Here is a 22,295-nt window from a genome sequence, read left to right as displayed (position 1 = left end):
ATAAATCAGTTTCAGAGAACTTGTGAAGATAAAATTAGAGGGACTTCAGCATCCACTAATGCAGACTAGGTAATTCAGACCAACCTTCACATTAGAAAATATGTATCGTTTTTTATTTTTTTATTTTTTAATTTTCAGGTCTTGGTTACAGCTATTCTTTTTTTTTTAAAGATTTTATTTATTTATTTATCTTTACAGGGGAAGGAGAGAGGGAGAGAAACATCAATGTATGGTTGCCTTTTGTGCATCCCCTGCTGGGAGTTGGCCTGCAGGGAACTGGACTACAACCCAGGCATGTGCCCTGACTGGGAATCGAACCGCGATCCTCTGGTTCGCAGGCCCGCGCTCAAAGAAAATATGTATCTCTTTAAATGATGCTCAAAGGCATTGGAGAGCCAGTATGGCAGTGAAAATTTACCTGGCTACCATCTGGCCATCTGGGAGATATAAATCCCGAGAAGTGAGCCTGACATTTGAGGCCAGTTTTGGTCAGGGATTGTGTTGATTATAACAAAGCCAGTGTTTGACAGCTGAGCAGTTTGATGGCCTGGCATGGCTACAAAAGTTGGGCTCTGGTAGAAACACAGTAGTGTGGGCTGGGACCATGGAGTGCGGTTGTCAGGGAACAAGGGTGAATTGAGAGTCAGAGAGCCTTCAAACTGCCTGTAGCCCGAGCTTCAACTCATCTGGCCTTGTACCTGGATGAAAGAGGCCCCAGACTGCTAATGCCTTCAGGCCCTGGAAGAAGCAAACAAAAATTCTCTCTGGAGAAAAAAAAAACGACATTATTTTAAGCCTAAATTCATTTCTGTTGTACAATTTTTCAAATACAAATTCAGATGCAAATAAAACCAAGCACAGACCAAAATTGGATAATATGAACAAGAATCAACAAAACCAATAGAAAACAGAAACAGAGAAGAGGCAAGGGCCAAGAAAAATGGAAGGGTTATCAGCTTGAAGACCTGGGTAAGTCGACAGGTAAGCCGAAATTTTCTCATCATGTCCTGGGAAGATGACCAGTTATTTTGTTCCAACTCCAGAATGTAGGATTGTTTTCCTACGGGTTCAGAGGTATCACACCTGGATATTTCAGACTATTGACCTACATAACAAAGGTTTTTAGGAAAAAATGGAAACAGAATGACATGGTCTCTAGATAGTGGCACCAATCAGACTTTAAAATAATTAGTTTTTCTAAGTTTCAGGAAAAAATACAGGATTAAAAATTTCAACAGAGAATTAGAAATATTTTTGAAAAGGCATAGCAGAATTGAAAAAGAACCAATAAAATCTCTAAAGCTGAAAAGCTAACTAAAATTAAGCACACAATGGATTAATTTTTTTACCAGATTAGGTTTTGTTTAAGACAAAAATAAAGAACTCAGAAAAAAAAAACGTCAGAAGAAGATATTCAGAATGACACAGAAAGAGGCGAAAGGCTGAAAAATACAAAAGACATACTCAGCGTCTTACACACAGCCCAGGACTTGTTTAACAGAATTCCTGGAAAGAACGTAGACAGAGAATGGAGCAAAAGCAATATTGTGAGAGATCATGGCTAAAAAAACTTCCAAAACTGATCTAAAGCACTGAGCCAAAGATTGAATTAAATGGACTTGGCAATAAAGAGGAAAGAGTTAGGTTTCTAAATAAGTCAGAGATGACTTCAGGGTTTCTAGCTCCAGCAAAAGGGTGATGCAATTTCCTGAAACAGAGAAAACAGAGAAGGAAGAACAGGTTGGCTGGGGTTGGGAGGAGGCAGTGAAACCAAAATAGCAGTAGGTTTCAAGGTTTGTTTTTTTGTGTTTTTTTTTTAAAGATTTTATTTATTTATCTTTAGAGAGGAAGGAAAGGAGAGAAGGAGAGAAGTATCAATGTATGGTTGCCTCTCGTGAGTCCCCTGCTGGGAACTGGCCTGCAACCCAGGCATGTGCCCTAACTGGGAGTCGAACCGCGATCGTGTGGTTCGCAGGCCCGCGCTCAATCCACTGAGCTACACCAGCCAGGGCAAGGTTCAAGTTTTTAACTGTTGAATTTAACATCCAGGCAGGGATAACAAATGTGCCATTATCTCTTGAGTAATTATTCTTTTTCTTGTCATTTTCAGGAGTCTTCCAAACTTCCATTCTTTAAAAAGAACCAGTGAAATCTTCTTGTCTCAAGAATCCAGCACACTCAGGCCTCCTTCCCTCCTGCTAAAATCCATGATTTGCCTCCAAGGGTCAATCCACTCACTGTACAGATGGATATTTATAGCGAAATGTGCAATGACTTGCAAATTGCATTTGCCTGGCGTTCAGTTATAATTATTTGTTCAAATCAACCTTCCCAATACCCATCACAACAAAACAATGTGCCTTTTACTTTTTAACACCCTGATCCAGGGCTTCACTTTTTTAAATAATATAAGGGGAATTACAGGTACCCTAAATGCTTTGATTCATCAAAATGTAAAATTTCTGCATGACACGGAGTTGAAATGATAGAACAAATGCAACTTGGTGTCACAATCTATAGTATTATTACCTTAAGGATGATCATGAGTTTTTTAAATAGAATTTTGACTTTATTAACAGAAGAAAAAATCAAATACCGGCTACTATAAGTTTCTCATTTTTTTAACTTAGAAAACAGCACAACTTTCACAATAAATTCTGTGACTCACAGATGAAAATAACACAGCATGCTCTCCTTTCAAATGAAAGTTCCCAAAGGTTAAAAGCCAATGATGATGAATGTTTATTGAGCACGTTCTACATGCCAGAAACTATGCTAGGGGACTCATATGAATTCACTCATTAAAGAGATTTAAAGATAGATGATAACATAAATTATATATCAATAATATGAAGGATATTATTTAATGGGGAATAAGGCAATTCTCTTTTAACTCAAAATTATTCTTTTTCTAAAACACACTACAGAGTTATTTTTCTAAAATAACTCTGATGGTACACTTGGGGACCAAAAATACATATGGGAGAATCAGGAAAAAACATTTTATAATAATAAACGACGTGTAAATGTATAACTTTTCTACAATGTTATATTTCTCTTCTGAGAGTAGAAATAAAATTTTCAAAAACAATGAACAGGAAAATAATTTTATTTTCAAATGACCCTTTACGTGCCAAACATTAAATGTTAATATATACTTAAAGAGTATCCATATTATTGCCTTATGCAATCAAATATGAATTTTTCAACACTGTCCCAGCTGTTCTCATTCTAGTGTTTCCCTGTCTAACTACTGCCATATTATTGTTTTCCCTGAATATCATTCTAAATATGGTCATTAAGGATATGTCAATCATAATTTTATATAACTCGATCAAACTTCCTAATACCACCAGCAGAAATGGCTACAGACAGACATTTTTCAAACCGTAGACTTTTTCAAGAAAATTTTATGTAATAAAACGCATGAGCTGATTTTTTAATTTCTAAATGTCTTAATGATGTGTAAGTAATTTGGGACGTTACTTCACAACATTCTGGATATTATAAAGGGTTGAAATTAAATAGCCAAACCTTTGTTTACTTCTTCTTGGCCATTCTGACCAGAGATTGCTAGAAATATAATCTCGGGCACGGCTTTTTCTTTCTTTTTAAAAACCTATTTGAATCTCTCCTGTAGTTTGTGACCCTTATTATTAAAAACAAAACACTACGCATTCACAGAATCATTTGACTTTTAGATCGTACAGGAACCCGAGAGTCTTTGAATCCAGTCCCTCACACAACGACTGAAAGCCGTGCCCCATCAGCCCGAAGGGCTCCCGACCTCTGCACCTGCCACGATGCGGGGTCACGCACAAGACGACCCACCGCATTCCAGTTTTCATCATTAAAAATGTCTTTCCTACCCTAAGGTGAAACCTTCTTCCCCACAATTGCTACATATTTCGGGCCCTACCAAGTCTCAGCACTGGCCCTGGCAGAAGGACTTTGGGCACATCAATCTCACGTTGCTCCTGTTTCCTTAGCTGTGGAATGGGGATAAGAAATGTGTGTCATTGTGGGTGTGAAGATTAAATAAGAATGTTGACAAAGCACCCGGCACAACACAGGGCCTCCCCAAGTAGCAGCCTTTATTAGGAACAGGAAACCCTCCTCTGTGTGGCTGCTCTCAGAAACAGAGTGGCAGCTACTGTTTTCTCTCCTCCAGGCCAAATATCCTCATTTCCTCCCATTTTCTTTAAAAACAAAACAAAACATGGTTTTGAGATATATACATGTATATATATATATATATATATATATATATATATATATATATATTTGTCAGCTTAAAGCAAGCTCCATACCCATAAGTATCACTGCAAGATAACATTTCTCTTTTCATTCCTGCTGATTCACTCTTCCCTCCCCTCCCCCCACCCCCAGCGGCCCCATATTCAACCCTCCGGCAAGCTGGGCTACAGGAAGGCAATAGGTATGGATACTCTCTGGTTGCGAGGTGAGGAGGGGACAGAAGTGACCCTTAGACACTAGGATGTGTCTGAGAAGCTTCCATCTTCATTCTGGTAATACGTCAGCTCTTCCTCGTCAAGGGTCACACCTCTTGGTCCTCTCCATCCCTTCTCCTGGATTTCACAATTCTGGGCGGTGGCTCCATAGGACATCTTCTTTCTGGGACTCGCAAAACTCTCATGATTGAGTTCTGTCTCCTCGGCCAGTTCATCCTGGTCAATGATTCCACACTTTTCCTCAGAGAGGTTCTCGGGGTCGGCCCACTCCTGTTTCTCCCCAGAAGCAAAGACCCCGTAGAAGATCACGCCACTGTAGTGCACCAGGGCAGCTATGAGGAACACATTCTGCCATTCTTCGCGGGTCTAAACAAGGAAACACAGTACCCATGAATACTAGAACCAAAAAGAAAAAAAAAAGAGGAACAGTATGTTCTGGGACAAAAGGACCCAGTCACCCCACAGACAATGTTATGCTTCTTGGGAGGACATGTGTCAGAAGCGTGCTCAGGATCCACACAGAGTTTGAGCGTTTAAAAAATGAAAGGGAAGACTACAGTAAAAATGCATTTTTTAAATCCTCACTGAAGATATTTTCTAGTATTGATTTGAGAGAGAGAGGAAGGGAGAAGGAGAGGGGGAAGAAGGAGATGGGGAAGAAGGGGGGAAGGGAGAGAAAGAAACATCGCTGTGAGAGGGAAGCATCCGTCAGTCGCCTAACCACGCGCACCCCAAATGCGGACTCAACCCACAACCATCTGTGCAGGGGCTTAGCCTCCAACTCTCTGAGCAACCTGGCCAGGGCTGAAAAGGCATCTTTTCATTTATAAAAATACTTGACAGAGTAAGCATCATGTAAAACACGCGCAGCACCATTTCACAGCTCTCTGAATATACAAATGAGGTTTCCACTCACCTAGTAGGTTAAATGAAACTTGCTTTAGGAACCCCCCATTTCAAATATCAGAGGTCTCCTTCTTGCTTACTATTGGCTATGTAACAATTCGAGCCCTGAAAATACTCAGACTTCACTTCAATAGCTTACTATTTAAAATGACATTTTCTGTGTATAATACATTACCAAAAACAATGGGTATTTGCTTTTAAAGTTGGGGAAGATAGTATCTGAGCATAATCAGTAAAATATATTTTTAAAATTAAGAAAAATTGCCTTATACTTTCTCCTCCAAGAAGCTGGAAGAATTTCTGAAGTCATATTTGTAACAGGCAACCTAACTTAAAAAAATAGTTGGGTAAAAACTGCATTAAATCAAAAACATTCTTACTTATAGATAGCAGCCTCCTGAAACCTTTCCAGTGACAGAGACTAAGAAACCACGTGGCCTGTGCTTGAACTTTGAATGGATCCAGGATCCTCGACCGCCAACCGTCCTGGTCCAAATGCAGAAAGGCTCAGTAAGGGCCTCAGTAAGACCCAGTGTCACACCCTTGTGGAGTCTTAGGAAGGGTCATCAGTGTCTTGTTTATTTTCTTCATAATAAGGCAGTAAACAGCACTAATATTTTTATGCTGGAAGATGTTAAGCAATAGATAGGAATTGACTATAAAGTTTAAATACTTAGAATTACAAAAAAAATCTTGAGTAATGTATTCATCCTGAGTTGATTGCCTCAGGGTTTTTTTTTCCCCCTCTCTAAATAGTATGGTGTTTGTCCCCACCACACACACACACTTTATTTGTCAGGTCAGAAAACATGGAACCAAAATTAATCAGTCCTGTTGCCATCAATACACAACAGATTAAAGAAGAAGAAGGACCAGGAGGAGGGAGAAAGGGAAAGAAAGATGGAAGAACGGGAGGAAGGGAGAAAAAGAGGGAGGAGGGAGAGAGGAAGGAAGGGAGAGGGGGAGGGAGGCAGGAAGGAAAGAAAAGAGCCTTGGCTGGTATGGCCCAGTGGATTGAGTACAGGCCTTCGAACCACAAGGTTGCCAGTTTGATTCCCAGTCAGGGCACATACCTGGGTTGAAGGCGAGGTCCCCAGTAGGGGGCATGCAAGAGCAACCACATATTGATGTTTCTCTCCCTTTCTCTTTCCCCTCCCCACTCTCTAAAAATAAATCAATAAAAATCTTTAAAAAGAGGAAAAAAAAAAACAAAAGAAGTTCAAATGCCTCAGGCCAAAGACATACACATTTCCAGGCTAGGATAGGGCTTTGAAATTTCAAGTCTGTATAGTATTTCAGTCCTCTGATACTCACAGCCCAAAAGGAGACCATTACCTTGTGCTTGGTCATTGCACCAACGATGAGGGGACAGACCATCCCAGAGAGTGTTCCCACTCCATTTGAGATGCCCATGAGGATACTGGCATAACGAGGCGCAATGTCCAGGTGGTTGACATTAAAACCTACAATGAAGCCCAAACCTCAAAATCAGGGTCAAGACCAAAATTCCAAATACACTTTAGAAAATATTTAGCATCCCCCCAACTCTCATCAATCTAGGTGGTTTCTTCGAGCATATGACTAATGGATAACTCTATTAATGGGTTGAGGATTGTCAGGCTGTGCTGCACATAGCAGAAAAATGTGCTATGATTGATTAGCAATGTCTACCATGGAAAATTATGGCACCTGTGATGTGTAGGGTCAGAACTCCAAAATAATGGTGTTCTAGGAAATACCAAAAAGCAGAAAGCCTGGATTACATTTATTTAGAAGAAATGATCACAATATCAGTGTGATTAGAATCAAATTGCCTTCTAACATGCTCCCAGGCCTCCCAGGCCTCTACTAACTCCCTAAAAGCCACTGTAGGTAAGTTTGCCTTGGCCAAACAGAAAGGGTACTTTTGAAATAATATAATTGTAGAGACATTGGCAGAGTCCTCTGTAATTTACAAAACACTTTCATGTACATACTTGATTTGGAGTCCATAAATTTGGATTGTAATCTTATTTCTATCACTTAAGTCATTTTTAGGCCTTTGTTTCCTCATCTCTAATATGGGGTAATATTACTACTTAAGTCATAAAGATGCTGTAAACAGAGTCCCAGGGGAAGTACGCATGTGAGAGTTGACGGAAAACAACTAAGCTCTACTAACTACCACTAGTATCACTATCACTAACTAGTACTATCACTACCATTACCAGCACTGTTCCTCCCGTGACATTGTTACTAGGCAAGTCTCACCCATTGAGGTTTTCTGTCAAAAGATAATGCTGCAGGGAGTGGTACAACAATGCCTTACTATTGATCTGTTTATCAGGAGAAGAGAATGAATGGAAAGCTTGGGTAGCATTAGGAGGAGCGAAGGTAGGGAGGGCAAGGGCCAGGCTGTGGAAGGGGAGGCTTTGGGCCTTCAGAACCAACTCTACCAATATTGCCAGGGGTGCGTTTTAAAGCAAGACAGGCCTGCCCCTGGCAGCTTCATTGACATGCAAACCTGGAAAAAGGATTTACACTTTCTGAACCCCGCCTTATTCATATATTAACTGAAATAACCATTCTCACAAAATTGGTGTAAGAACCGAGTGAAATAATGTGTGTTCATTACATGGAACATACAGGTGAAAACCAGCATGTGTGTTTTTTCGGGTGGGTATCGATCTGTCTCATTTACCGCTATCTTCCCTGAGCTGGCAAAGTGCCTGGCACACCATAGGCACTCAATCAATCATTATTTAATTGATTATCAACTGGAGCTATGAAATTACAGCAGGGGGTTGTAACTTCTATTTCTCCATATTTTTGTTTTTCTTTGCTTTGCTTTTTAATTCTCTATTCTGTGCAAAGAACCTGAAAATAAGATTAAAATTTTTTTTTTCTAATGTAGTACACTGGCTGGGTTTTTTTTTTCCTACCTCCATTCAGGAAACATTTTGAGAAAACCATTTTTTCTAATAAACATGCTGTCTCTTTCTAATATTTCTAATTATTCTAATACATTAATATATTCTAATATATTACTCTCTATATTAGAATAATTAGAAATATTGGAAAACAGCTGTAAAATTAATTAATCTTATTGCTGATTTCAGTGTAATAAACACTTTATTAGAAAAGAACCCAGAGATAAGAAGCAATTAATATGACTGTCGGGTATTGCATCCTGATACAAAACAAAGTCCAGGCACCAGGGTCCGGCTAAAGATAATGTGAGAAAAGCCATTTAGGTTTCTCACTGTGCAATCCTGGTATTCAGTGGGGCATGGGGAATCACTGAGAAACTGAGTTATTAATAGATATGTTTTGTATACAAGCTGGGAGAGTCTGCCTTCTGTACACAGGATATTCCTCAAAACAGGCACCACCCATTCCTCATGTCTTTCAGTGTCACTGGTCTCAACTCTCTTCGCAGACAGACTGTCTACAACCTGTTCCTAGGTTGCGCCAGTCTTCCTTGGCATCCCTCTTAACTCCTCAGGAAGTTGGCAGAGAGCAGACCCTGAGGAGCTCTTGCCCACATGGCCGTAGACCTTCCCACCATGTCACTGTCAGGTCAAACCGTCTTCAGTCCCAGCCACTTCAGTCATCTTTCCAAGCCCCAGGGCCCTCACTGGCCAAGTGGACGTAACAATGCCCTTTTTTTCAGGCTTACTACAGCGACTGAATGAGACCATGTCCAGTAAATGGCTATCTCAGAGTAAGTGCTAAGACAATGGGCAGCTGCTGTGATTCAGAGTATTGGGTTTCACTCCTTCTGATTGTGGCTCAGTTGGCCATCTGGGAGCAACATGAACCCAAAGGTTCCAGAATCTCTGTGAACAGGATGCGAATCTCTCCTGCATCCCAGGGCTATAGGGAAGGTATTCTCCAACATCCAACCAGAAACAGCCATGATCGCTCTGTTCCTGCTACCGAAACTGTGGGCCACAGAGTAGTAGTGGCAGCTTCACTGACGAGCTTATTATAAACGCAGAATCTAAGCCCCACCTGGGCATGCTGAATCAGAATCTGCGTTTTTCGAGATCCTAGGGTGACTTGTAAGTACACTTAAGTGTTAGAAGGGCCGGGCCATAGTGAATAAAAATCGAACAATAAGAGTGAATAGTTGTTCATTTTGTTATGCTTCTCACACTGGGCTGAGAGCTTCAAATGCTTTATTCCCACTAGAAGGTAGACTTTATAAGGACAGAATCTTTGATTTTTTTCAAAGCAATATCCCCCGTGCCAAGAACAGTGCCTGATTTGTGGGACGTAAATTATCATAAATTATTGATAAATTATCAACAATAGCATAAGTTATCTCAGTTTGTTGGGACCTCCCCACAGCCCCAAGAGGTGGCCTTTCCATCTCTCCAATCTCTAATAGAAGAAATTGAGGCTTGAGAATTTAATAACTTAGCAGTTTTTCCTTTCACAAATAGTAAGTGGTAAAGAGAGGTCTCAAACCCAGATCTACATACCTCCACACCCAAGTTCTCAGCTGCGAGCTACTTTCAAAGTAGACATTTTTTCCTGATTTAACTATTCACCAGATCTATTTTGATAAGATGCAGCCCTTATTCCAGGGTAGTTTAAACCAGAGGTTCCACATTTTTCTGTTCTGGAATGTTACCACTCTGAATTTTTCGGCGCCTGGAATGAGGGGAAGGGCACAGGCCTGGAGCCCTTTAAGTCTTCCTTTGCCACTAGATGAGTGAGCATAGGAAAGTACCCAAGTTTTCTGAGTTTTAGCTACCTCATGAGCAAAATAGTGATATGACTGTTTGTTTCCCATTGTCATGATAGGTGCACTTTATGTAAAGTGCCCTGCAAATGATCATTTTTAGTATTACAGCATGTTTCAAAGGTAGAAGGCCTGTGGAATTTAACTTTTTCACCCAGTTTTGCATACAGAGCTTCTGAAGTCTGTAAGGCATGTCACAACAGCACTCTGACCTCTCACACACAGCAGACTGCAATCTGCTCTTGGACAACGGGGATGCGGGCAGCCCTTATGGCAGCTGGGAGACCTAGAGGGGTTAATACATACACAGGGCTTCAAACAGTCCGACACAGAGTGAGCTTGGTCAAGGTTAGTGCTCGCCATCACTATTATTATTCTTACTACCTGTCCTAATTAGTTTCAGGAAGTCACTTCCTCTCTCTGCACCTGCATTTCTTTGTTTGGAAAATGAAGGCCACATAGTAGACAAAATCTAGAAAAGCTTTCCAGTCTAAAAAATTTCTGATTCCATGACTAGATGTCAAATGAGCTAATTTAGCAGTTCTCTAGTCAGAGATGCGTCAAGGAAGGGGGTCGCTGGCACTTTGTGTCTCTTTCCAAAACGGAAAAATGACAGGCAATTCCAGGTTGACTGGGCTCCTAAGCCCAGTCCTTAGTGAACTGACAAAGTCACCCCCCACTAGGTGAAATTCTTTAGCCAGGGCCTTCTGCTCCTTAGGAAGGGCCCACCTACTCGATGAAGGAGATCCAGTATATTTTTCCTTTCTTCCTCCTAAAACTTGCTGGACCTACAGAAAACATTTGGAGGACACTTTACCTGAAATAGCGAAGCCACTAAATCCCACGGCGAGCACCAGAAAGGAGATAGCCACGCCTTTGGTATGGGAAAAGCCAACCACCAGGAGCAAGGTTGCTTCCATGCCAAAACCTGCGAATGGAAACAGCAAAGGGAAAATGTCATGGATGTCATGTCAGTCAGCCCAAGTTCATGAGTTTCTGAAATAAGAGTCTATTAATATCTCCATGGACTTAATTTCCAGTACATACTTTCTGGCACAGTGCTTACAGGATTACCTGGATGTTTCTCACTACATGACCATGCTACCATCACCCAGGTGTTCTGTGAGCTTCTGATGTTATCTGGTGCACCTTGAACACCAGGTGGCCCAAAGAGATTCCAATGAAGTCCTGGGCTGAGGGATGTTTATTACTAGTTCCTTCACAGATAGCTGCCCCTGCCACTTCTAAATGCTAAAACTCCTTTATATTGCCAACGAGTCCCTTTTGGTTACATGTTATGGCCTCTCACAAAAAAATAAAGTGACAATACTCTAATATTGATTGCTGAGAATGACTGGAAAGCTATAATGAATATCTGAAGCAAAAAGCACAAAGCTAAATTCTTCCCTTTCAGCAGTTCACCAAGCTCTCAGGTGTCCGTCTAAAAGCTATGGCATACTAGGGGGTAGGATCAAGGGTGGGAGGTAGGGGTGGGTGGGTGGAAAATGGAGACAACTGTACTTGAACAACAATACAAAAATAAAAGCTATGACATATTTTCACAGGAAATGCATCAGGATAAAAGTACTTTCTGTTCCTTTCATTCAGAATAAGGAACACCTCCACAACCAGAAAAAATGAGGAAATTCTAAAGATGTTCCTCTCACAAACAAAAATAAAACAAAACACATACACACATTCAGCCAACAGCAGACAGAGGGTGATGTAAGTAGCATTTCCAGGTATAAAGTGCCCTAGCAAATGGAAGATAAGGATGTGTCATTCTGAAGACTGTCTGCTGACTCCAGACATCTCCACACACCTGTCCTATAGGTACCTCCAAGGCAACATGCTCAAATCAAGTCTCTGTTCTCCTATTTTTTACTCATAAACAAACAAGGCGAATCACCACAACCATGCTCTTTCTTCTTCTCTAAATTACCCCTCTATCCACCTGTGTTCGGATCCCAGACTTTAGAGTCAGACAGGCCTGCATTCAGATTCCACCTCAAAATCACTCATTGTGTGACTTGGGACAAGTCATTTCACCTCTTAGACGCCTCATCCCCCAAAACAGAGCTTATCATATAAGCATATAGGGCACTCTGGAAGAGTAGATGAAATTGGGTCCTTAAGGTATTGAGTGTTGTCCCTGGTACATGGGCACAGCTCAACAAACAGAAACCAAAAATCCAACACAGAAATCTCAAAATCTCCCCCTTTCTCGGTGTTTAGCTAAGAACCTGTGGGTTCAGCCTCAGAAGCAGCTGTCAAAACCAGCTTGCTCTCTCCTCCTCTGCTGCTGTCCTAGCCCCGGGTCCCATTACTCTCACCTGGACAACTCCAATAGCCTCTTCATGGGTCTTCCTGTGCCTTCTTCCTCCGCTCCAGGTTGCACATCACTCTCTTTCTAAACCAAGTCTAATTAGCTGTCCCTTCACTTAAAGCTTTTGTCAAGGCTTCCACATTATTAGTATAATGTTACATAACAAGTCCCTCCTGCTGTTCGTGTTTCGTCTTCTGCCAGCCCTCCCAGCCCCGCTCACCAGCTAGCCCACAGACAGACAGCCTTCTGCCATAGCCAACAGGGCTATCAGCTATTCCTTAATCACAGCACTGTCTGAGGCCTATATGTATTTTCACAGGCTGTCCTTTAACCTGGAGTACTCCTCCCACACCACTCTTGCTCTTTCTCTGGAGAAATCTTGTCCTTGAAAGTCCAGTTCAAATATTACTTCCTCTAGGAAGCTTTTCCAACAATCCTGCACTCAACCACCAGTGAGACCAACATCTCTTTCTTCTCACTCACCTTATAGAACTTTTCAACATTGCCTTGTAATTTGTCACCTATGTTTCTGCACTGCCGCCCACCCCGACTCACTAAACTGTGATATTTCCCAGGGGAGGTCCCACGTACACAGTACAGAACCTGGCTAACAAGTAGTGAACACTCAATAGATGAAGTAATGCAAAGGGAAAAAAGGAGAATCAAAGGAATTAAGTTGAAAAACAAGCACTTTTTGTAAACCTTGGTAAGTTGCCTACCTTTCTGAGTTAATTTCCTCAAAACTATCCTAGAAACAGAGGAAGTATCAATAATTGCTTTCAATGGACCTCTAAAATGGATCAATAAAATCATGGGCCAAATGTGTTTTTTAAACTGTGGGCTTGATATCATTGCTATCAAATCACTGCCACTCGTTTTGTTCCAGCAATTTAATTTATATATAGGACAAAATTCTAGTGTTTTATATACTAACTACACATGTTTCAGACATGGTCTGTCTTGAATAACAAGGCATGTGGATGAAACTTCTTTTATCTTAATGTTCTCACCAAAGGTTTTACCAGAAAGTTAACAAAGACATTGTGTGAGGAATAAAACTTGCAAGTGATGCATTGACTCATCTATAAAAAGAAGAAAAAAGAGGTGTTGGCTAAATGGTAGATTTCCAAAAGAAAAAAAAAAGAATTAGGAGCCTAAATGGTGCCTGTCTACAGTGAAAATGCTAGAAACAGGACTGTATGTTTCAGGAGCTGAAGGGTAGAATACGAACTTCGGGAGTACCCCAGAGACTTGAAAGTGAACCTATTCAGAGCTAAAGCAAGAAAAAAATAGGGCTTAAACGCCTGATAAATGTTTTCATTTCATATTGAAACAACCTGAAGTCGTACAGACCACTGATTCAGCCAGACTAGAATTTCTGACCTTACTCACAGTTTACATGACCCCAGAGGGAGGTACGAGGATTTGACAACTGTCTCTGGGGACCTTGGAAATGCACCCTGACTCAGAGTAAACTAGAATAGAGCATCGTGTCTTAAGGTGCTCTGTTTGCTTTAAATGATTCTAGCAGCAAACGTCTCTTGCCCACACAAAGAGAAGGGGACTGACTCCGAGACATACGTGATCTTTCTCAGATGAAAAATGTCGTATATATGTCTTCTTAGAAAATAGGAAACCGACTAAAATTCTCTAGGTGGTCACGCATGTGCTTCATCATATCCACATCAATCTGGCTTATTCAGTGATGGCACAGAACTCCCCCTTCAGGTATTTATCTCTAGTCTAGCATCTCAGTAGTTGAGCAAAGAGGGATTGTTGTGGGGTTTTTTAATGTTCTATGGAGAGCTCACTGTTTCTGTTATATCAAAATATAAAATGAGTTTGGAGATGGGAGGGAGTCGGGGAGGGCTGGGGCATGAGCTGGGATGGGGTAAAGGGTAGAAAACTGTACTTGAACAACTATTAAAATAAAAAAATATAAAATGACATGAAAAGACATGTGGAGAGGGTTTTTTTTTTTTGCTTGTGTTTCTCTTAAAGATTGAATAGAGGCTGGTGAGATTCTACACATGCATTCTACTTTCTGAGAAGAAGAGGTAGGGGGAGGAGAAGGAGATTACTCTCAACAGGCACTTTGGTAGCACTTAATTGTGAGAGTTCTCACCAACAGCAGCAAACACCGACATTTCCGTTTATGGAGAAACGGTGGCAAAGGTGACTGGAGCGCAATTAAACATGAACAAGACATTCCCATAAAAATAGGTTTAGAAAGGACAGGGCATTTGTCTTTAGAAGAGGCTCTAAACCCAATTTAATCCCAAATTTTCTTCCAAGTTCCAGGTTTAGAGGGTGCATACTTTTGGCTGTGGGAAACACAATTGCACAGCAGATATTTATTGAATGTCTCCTTTGGAAAACTTCTGCTTTGTCAGTGTNTGTGTTTCTCTTAAAGATTGAATAGAGAGGCTGGTGAGATTCTACACATGCATTCTACTTTCTGAGAAGAAGAGGTAGGGGGAGGAGAAGGAGATTACTCTCAACAGGCACTTTGGTAGCACTTAATTGTGAGAGTTCTCACCAACAGCAGCAAACACCGACATTTCCGTTTATGGAGAAACGGTGGCAAAGGTGACTGGAGCGCAATTAAACATGAACAAGACATTCCCATAAAAATAGGTTTAGAAAGGACAGGGCATTTGTCTTTAGAAGAGGCTCTAAACCCAATTTAATCCCAAATTTTCTTCCAAGTTCCAGGTTTAGAGGGTGCATACTTTTGGCTGTGGGAAACACAATTGCACAGCAGATATTTATTGAATGTCTCCTTTGGAAAACTTCTGCTTTGTCAGTGTCTTGAACACAGGAGGAGGGGCACTAATGTATGTTGGACCCGTGCTAGATGCATGTCTATGCTGTGTCGTTTAACCTTTATAACAATCATCTCAGGTAAATACTATTATTCAAATTTTAAAGAAGACAGTTAGGCTGGGAGAAGTTAGAAATCCATCCACCTCCCTTCACCTCTACTGATACTACTTCAGTTCAAGCCACCATCTTCTCTTGACAGAAAAACTAAAATAGTTTCTTAGCGGGTCCCCTTTTTTTTACTCTGGTGTCATATGTTCAGTTATACAAATGTGAAAGTGTAAATCAGACCATGTCCCTTTCCTTGCTTTAACTCTCTGTTTGCTTTCCTCCTGCACTTCAAATAAAACCCAAGCCCTGTGTGCATCGACAAAGCCTCCCAAGATCCGGCCCCAGCCATCCGTTCTGCCAAAATATAAAAAGACAGGGGAAAATCTGTTCTTGCCTTTTTCAGGATTTTGTATGTGATATGCCACTTGAGCAAGTCACCCTATCATACTCTATGTTCTTCACCACAGAAGGGGTTAATAATACCACTCGCTCCCCAGGGTGGTTATGAGGAATCGATACGATGACATATGTAAAGAACTCAGCTTCACGGCTGGCACAGAAAGCATTCAGTAAATGCTAATTTTTAAGGTACAACAAAAGAGATAATAAGACAATGTAGAGTTTTAAAAGGATGAACAGTGACAAACATTGTAGGGGTTCATGATTACCTTTACCCACCTCTTTTGGAAAATCACCTGACTTCTACCTCGTCTTTGCAAAATGAAAACATAACGCAGGGACTGAGGAAAGCAGGAAAGAGGATGGAGTGGGTGCGTGCACTCCATGCACGAGAATACGTTGGGAGGCAAGAAGACTATTCAGAGGAACTGTTTTTCTTATGTTTCTTACTAAAACTCATATACGTAGAAAGGGAAGGCGGAGGTAAGGGAACGAACTACATAAGCAAAGGATTCTGTATGTGGAAAATGGTTTCTAACAGGAAATCCTGTCGCTTTAGCTTAACAGCAGATGAAAGAAGCACTCCTGCAGATGCAGGTGCGTATTGATTTACCATCTAAGTTGTCATACTGCGGATCGCACAGATACAGGCTGGCCGACCACTTGGCAGGGGTGTGAAGGACATTCAAGTATCTGCTAGGGGACGGACTCAGGGGCTGCCAATATCCTTTCCAGTGATCAGACATAACATGCTCTGCAGTTCAGTTTCATCTCTGCCTATAAAAGCTGCTTTAAACCGCCTAGGAAATCCACGGTACCTCCACAGTTCATGATTTTTCTGACAGCAGTCGTGGTCAAAATTTTTCTGCTTCTTAAATAATCAGCCAGCTGTCCTCCAATAGGTACAATGATGGTCATGACCATGTGTGGGAGTGCCGACAGGAGACCCACCTGGATGAAGAGGAACAATAAGCTATTCTTTGCTGTTGCTGGGAGATGCGCTGTCCCAATTTCCTGCGCCCACGAAGCTACACCCCCCACCACCATCACCACCAAATTTAATCAACTAATTAGGTGGGACCCTGGTAGACCCCAATTTTGTAATAAATAAACAATGAGTAAGTAAATGATTTTCAGGGTCGACCTACTTGTCTCCTCCACCAGATTGGAAGCCCCTTAAGAGCAGAGATGACTTTCATTCATCACAGAGGCCCCACCACCCAGCGTAAGGCCTCGTACATGGTAGTCAAACCCCTGGCAGAGAGTGAATGGTCATTGGCAGAACCTACTGTTGCTCGACTACGTCAGCTCTCCCCTGGTCACTCTGGACAGTCCCTGCAGCTCTGCAGGCATCTACCTCCACCAGGCTGCAGCTTTCCCCTCACAGAAGGAGGCTTAACTCCTTTACAGTGATGGTGTCAGTTTCTCTTTTCACGCCCTCCCTCCCTGAAACACAGGCAACCTAATGGCTGGGGAACATTGGAAAGGGCGCTTACACGAGGCAGGGATGGAGACAGGGATGATCTGCCAAATAGGCTTTAAGGTTCTTACTGCTATTCACTGAGTAATTTATAGAAGAAAAAAAACCTCTCACTGTTAAGTGTTTTTATCCTTGTCTAATATGCCATCCTTGAGTTAGCTTCAAAAAATGCTTTGAGGTCATATAGAACATAAATCTTTAAAAAACAGCCTACCACAGCTCTGATCCTTACTAAGGAGAAATTAGAGAACTATGTACACTATGCACGGAATGTATGACTTGTCTGACCTCCAGGATTATAAATTACAAGCAGCAATTTATTTTAACATGCAGAGATTTTTCTCAGTAGAAGCAAGAGATTTAAAGTTGGAGAACATCTGAAGCATCTATATGTTTACCTTACTGATTGCAAATCCAAAGACCTCTTCAAAATAAGCAGGCTGACTTATTAACAGCAAATAAAAGGTCCAGCTTCTGCAAAAATTTGCTACAATGATTGCGTAAACCGGCAATGACGTGAAAAATTTTTTCCATGGTGTATTAAATTTCTAGAGAGTAAAAAATATGAAGGGATTTTCAGTGATATATTGACACGTCATTTTTTCATCTGTCAATTACAGTTGATATTCAACACTATTTTATACTAGTTTCAGGGGTACAGATAGTGGTTGATGTTTATATAATTTATAAAGTGATTTCCCCTCTAAGTCTAATACCCACCTGGCATCATACATACTTGTTACACTATTTTTGACTATAGTCCCTATGCTGTACTTTACGTCCCTGTGACTATTTTGTAACTACCAACTTGTACTTAATGCCTTCACATTTTCCACCCAGCCCCTCAACCCCTTTCCCATCTGGCAACCATCAGTTCACAGGTTATTTTTCCTAAGAGGACAACGCAATCACTAAGAGAAATTCTTACAGGGAAGAGAGAAGCAAGTCTTCATCTCTCCATGGATACTTACACTTAGACTAACCAAGTTGGCTCCTTCCCCTATACTTGTCTCTATATAGGTCCTCTCCTCATCGGATATCGTTGGATGAGCTGCCGGGCACTCATAGGCCTGCAACAGCCAAAACATGTACCAAATGATGCCAAACATACCTGCAGTTAAAAAACAGAGGGTTTGATGAGACGGTCTCATTTTCTCCCACCTCTAAATTTTTTAGTTTTCAAAACATTCCCAAGCAATACTATGTTCAGCTAGGAGAAAGTATTTTGTTGTTATTCACTGATATTTGAAGGAAGATAATGTTCTGCTTATTAAGAAACTCAATTTTAATATAAATGTTAAATGAATCATAGGTAAATAAGGGTTCTTTTCCTATGATAAACTTAGGTTAGTAATCTCTATTTTCATAGAGGAAACGCTTAGCCTATCCCATCATACAGTGAGTTATCATCTCTATGAGTCACCCAGGAGAACTCATGAGGTCAAATCGCTCACCATAAATATAAAAGACGGAGGCCCAGCCAATGTACTGCACCAGCACGCCTGCTAGGGGCATGGCGATCACTGCCCCTGCATAGGAACCTAGGACAAGAAAAGATGAGAGATGCTTACCTTTCATCCTGCAAGCCCTTCCTACCCATTCGGAGTTCATGTGGTTGGGCTGAGGCTGAACTGGGTGGGAGCCAGAATGCCTCCCTGCAGAGGGACAGGCAAACTCCCAGTGCGCCTTAAAACAGGGCTTCTGGCAGACAAAAGCCAGTAGAGTGTCCTTGAACTTCAACCAGGGACCATGGAGGGATTCAACAAAGATGTGCTCGGGCACAACAATTTGAAATTAATGACAAAATGAAATAAAAAGATGAGAAAAGGCTGAGAGAAGTCTGAAAATCCAACACGGCACAATATTGGGTACGGAAGACAGCAAGCAACAAAACATGGACCTGCCTTTCAGAGCTCGTAGTTGAGGGTTCTCACATACGTCTTTAAATAAGGGATTTCAAGCTAGTAAAGGATCCTGCTTTTGGGAATCTTGATTTTTTTTTTTAATCAGGAAACAGTTAAATGGCGGGATGAGCATCCACTCCCTTACTTTGTAAATACTTAACCTGATAAATACTTACCTATGCGGGACTATCTTGTCTAGACAAGATAACCAGGGCACAGGCAATGACCTGGCTGCCATTGTCTCCTGCAGCTCTATAATGTCTGCTGGAGAAACATGAGCCCAGCGAACTCCCCCCAAATATTAACTGAATCAAAAAAAAATAGCTATTTGAAATTTCCTCTGGGCTGTGAATGAAAAAAATTCACACTTCAGAAAAAGTGAGCCACCAAAGGCAATTTTCTCTCCCAGAATGCAATGTCAAGGAAGACCTGCAGGCAGTGGGAGTCGGGGGACCCCAGAGAAGGGGATTAAATCCCATCTTCCCAAGCTGGGCCTGACTGGCTATGACAGGCCCAACCTGGAATCCCAAATCTGGACATCATGGCACCTGAGGAAGTCTCTCCATCCCTCTAAACCATGTTCCTCCAGAAGAAGAGGAGATGAAATCTCGGTGTCAGGCAGCCGACCTGAGGAGCAAACAACCCATGTATGTGAAGATGCTTTGTAGCTACGATTAGCGCCGCCTACAGACCAACTACACTGCTACTGTCATGTGCAGAGTGACGGTGCACTTTTTTTAAACCTCAGACTTCCGCAAGGCAATAAGGCAAGCATTCCAGAACATTCCAGAAAGAGCAATACCCAAACTCTGTTGTGTGTGTGTGTGTGTGTGTGTGTAGAAGGCAGTCTTCTTCCCCAAGCCAAACACCCTGGGAGTGAGGGGTGGAAGGCTCCTGTTTAGGTGAGGCAGAGAAATGGCCAGGACAGGGAGGGTCCGGGGATAACCAGCAACTAAGATGTGCTGGGTGCTTTCTGAGTGCCCAGCACTGTGCTGAATATCCTGCACCTGTGATTTTATTTAATCCTTTTTTCAGCCTGATGACGTTGGTACCATTTTACAAGAAGGGAAACAGGCTGGAGGGGGCAAGGTGACGTGCCTGCAGTTGCACAGGTGTGAGTGACAGGAACCCAGGTCTGTAGGAATCCAAAGCCTTTATTCACTGAACTACTGAATAATTCAGGCCTGCCTCCCCACTCAAAAATGCCTAGAATTCCTTACTGTAAGAAGCATTCTTTCCTGAGGGAAATTTTACAAACTTGAAACTATCCTTCTTCCCTGTCTGTTGAACAAATTATTTCTCTTCCTTCAGGACAGGGCTCCGTGGACTCTCTTATCACACATGGAATCTCTTATCATACCCACCCACAGCCCCCGAGTGCACCCCAATAAGGCATGTCACCCACATTGCCCAGGGGAGCTGCCTGTGCCTCCACCCCTCTATGTGCTCACCACACCGGACAGAGGAAGCCCCCAAATGCTTTCCGAATGGCATGCAGGGTGGGGAATGGCTGAACGAGGGGTGGGAGACTCCCCACTTTTGTCCTTACTCATTGTGAAATTTATATTTCTCCCATCCCCTTTTTCCTCTATAAAACGATGCCTATAATTAGATGTTTTCTAAAGACCCTGCCAACTCCAATGTAAGAACTAATTTAATATAAGAACCAATTTAATATAAGAACCAATTAGCCCCAGGCCTGGGTTTCCTCCTAATGGCATTTCCCCCTGGCTGTTCTTTGAAACCGAGGCCACACCTTAGCTGGGAAATGTAATCAAGCCTGTGACTTTGATCAGGTACTTCCCTGGAGAGTCAAACCACTTCTTAAGCCAACCCTTTTAGGACTATAAAGACAATAAGAATGGGGAGTGGCATCAGTCATACTTGCTTTGCTGGTGAATCAAAATGAAATGCCTTAAACAAACCCTCCAAGGAAAGTAAGGTTGAGGCCCTGAAAATACTGAAGACCAGCTAGGGTAAAATCTCATATTTTTCTGGAGTTGGTAAGGCCAGCAGTGGGGGTAGAGATGATTCTGAACTGCAAACAGGAGGACAGAAGTGGTTTCTGAAGACAAGAGACACTAAAGATGTAGAGATGTCTCAGCTGGGCATGCAGTTTCAAACTAGGCACAGACTAGGCACATTGGTGACTATGTCACATTGAATCCAAGGCTGCTGCTGATGATTTAAGGAGGCAGAGAGAAAGAACAAGAGAGAAATAAGAATAGTCACAGAAATAAAGAGGAAGGAAGCTTTACTTCTCCCTCTAGCTAAGAAGTACAGGTTATCTTCTCTTAGAAAATATACGTTAGCTTGAAAAACTAGACAGACTTATATTCTGAACCTAATTCTGCCTGGCTTCATTGTGACCTGTGCAGCCTAAGTCACTTTTGTCTTCCTGAGCCCTTTCCCTGCTAAAAAAATTTGAAAATATACAACTGTGTTGACGGGGAGCACTTGCTGTCCTTGTTCAGTTGTTGACTGGTATCTAGGAAGACCTTTCGGAATGCACACTACTCCCAGAGACACAGAGCTGCGGCCCCAAAGTCATGGCTCAGAGTCAGGCAACCTTGGCAAGTGACGTCTGGAGACCCAGAAACTAAAGTCACGTCCCTACTTAAGAGCCACTCATTCACTATCAGGCAAGGTGAATGGTCTCCACTTCTTTTTATCTGGAATGTAATCATGGAAACTAATTAGAGGGTCTCTTGGACAGTGTAGACATAGTAGTGAGTGAGCGTGTAGTAGTGAGGCAAGTTCTGAATCGAGAACCAGGTGGTCTAGCTCCAGCTCCATGACTCGGTAGCTGTGTGAACTTGGGCAGGTTACTGAACTTTAGTTTCAGTTCAATAAAACTAAACTTTACATTTTAATCTGTTTCTCTATTTCTGAAAGACAGGAGTGGGGGCTTAAGGATTCTACCTCTTTGGCTTTTGACTTTGGCAAATATCATTTGATGGATAATCTAACTACCACTTCCAACTCCTTTTTTACCTCTGCTCCTCACGGCGCTGGAAAAGCTGGGCTCTTGCTGTCCTAGCTTTCTCTGTGGTAACAAAAGCATAGGACAGAAATAGGACCAAGGAACTATAAGTGGAAGCCTGCTGGAGGGGTTGGAAAAGATTTTCTTTTCTAATGAATGAAAGAGATGTGTCTAGGATACCCATTCCCCCTTCTTCCTGCCTTAATGTGGGCGTGATACCTG

The 22,295-nt window shown here is 41.8% G+C and overlaps 1 protein-coding gene across 1 annotated transcript in view; it reads right to left on the bottom strand.

Annotated features, from left to right (window-relative positions):
- Positions 1 to 3,103: 3,103 nt before the first annotated feature.
- The window catches only part of SLC17A8 (solute carrier family 17 member 8), a 42,636-nt gene continuing 23,444 nt past the window's right edge, over positions 3,104 to 22,295 (bottom strand). Inside the window, exons 6-12 of the mRNA XM_037068360.1 lie at positions 18,641 to 18,727; positions 18,158 to 18,297; positions 17,585 to 17,734; positions 16,525 to 16,657; positions 10,925 to 11,035; positions 6,714 to 6,841; positions 3,104 to 4,838 (exon numbers count right to left, since the gene is read on the bottom strand). Of these exons, the coding sequence (XP_036924255.1) occupies positions 4,494 to 4,838; positions 6,714 to 6,841; positions 10,925 to 11,035; positions 16,525 to 16,657; positions 17,585 to 17,734; positions 18,158 to 18,297; positions 18,641 to 18,727 (1,094 nt within the window). The 3' untranslated portion in view covers positions 3,104 to 4,493. The remainder of the gene's footprint in view (positions 4,839 to 6,713; positions 6,842 to 10,924; positions 11,036 to 16,524; positions 16,658 to 17,584; positions 17,735 to 18,157; positions 18,298 to 18,640; positions 18,728 to 22,295) is intronic.

The sequence above is a fragment of the Sturnira hondurensis genome, unplaced genomic scaffold, assembly GCF_014824575.4.
Source record: "Sturnira hondurensis isolate 20B ecotype Veracruz unplaced genomic scaffold, ASM1482457v3 Scaffold0017436, whole genome shotgun sequence".
NCBI lineage: Eukaryota > Metazoa > Chordata > Mammalia > Chiroptera > Phyllostomidae > Sturnira > Sturnira hondurensis.
Note: the sequence above shows the minus strand (reverse complement) of the source record. Positions and strands in the feature narration are given on the sequence as shown.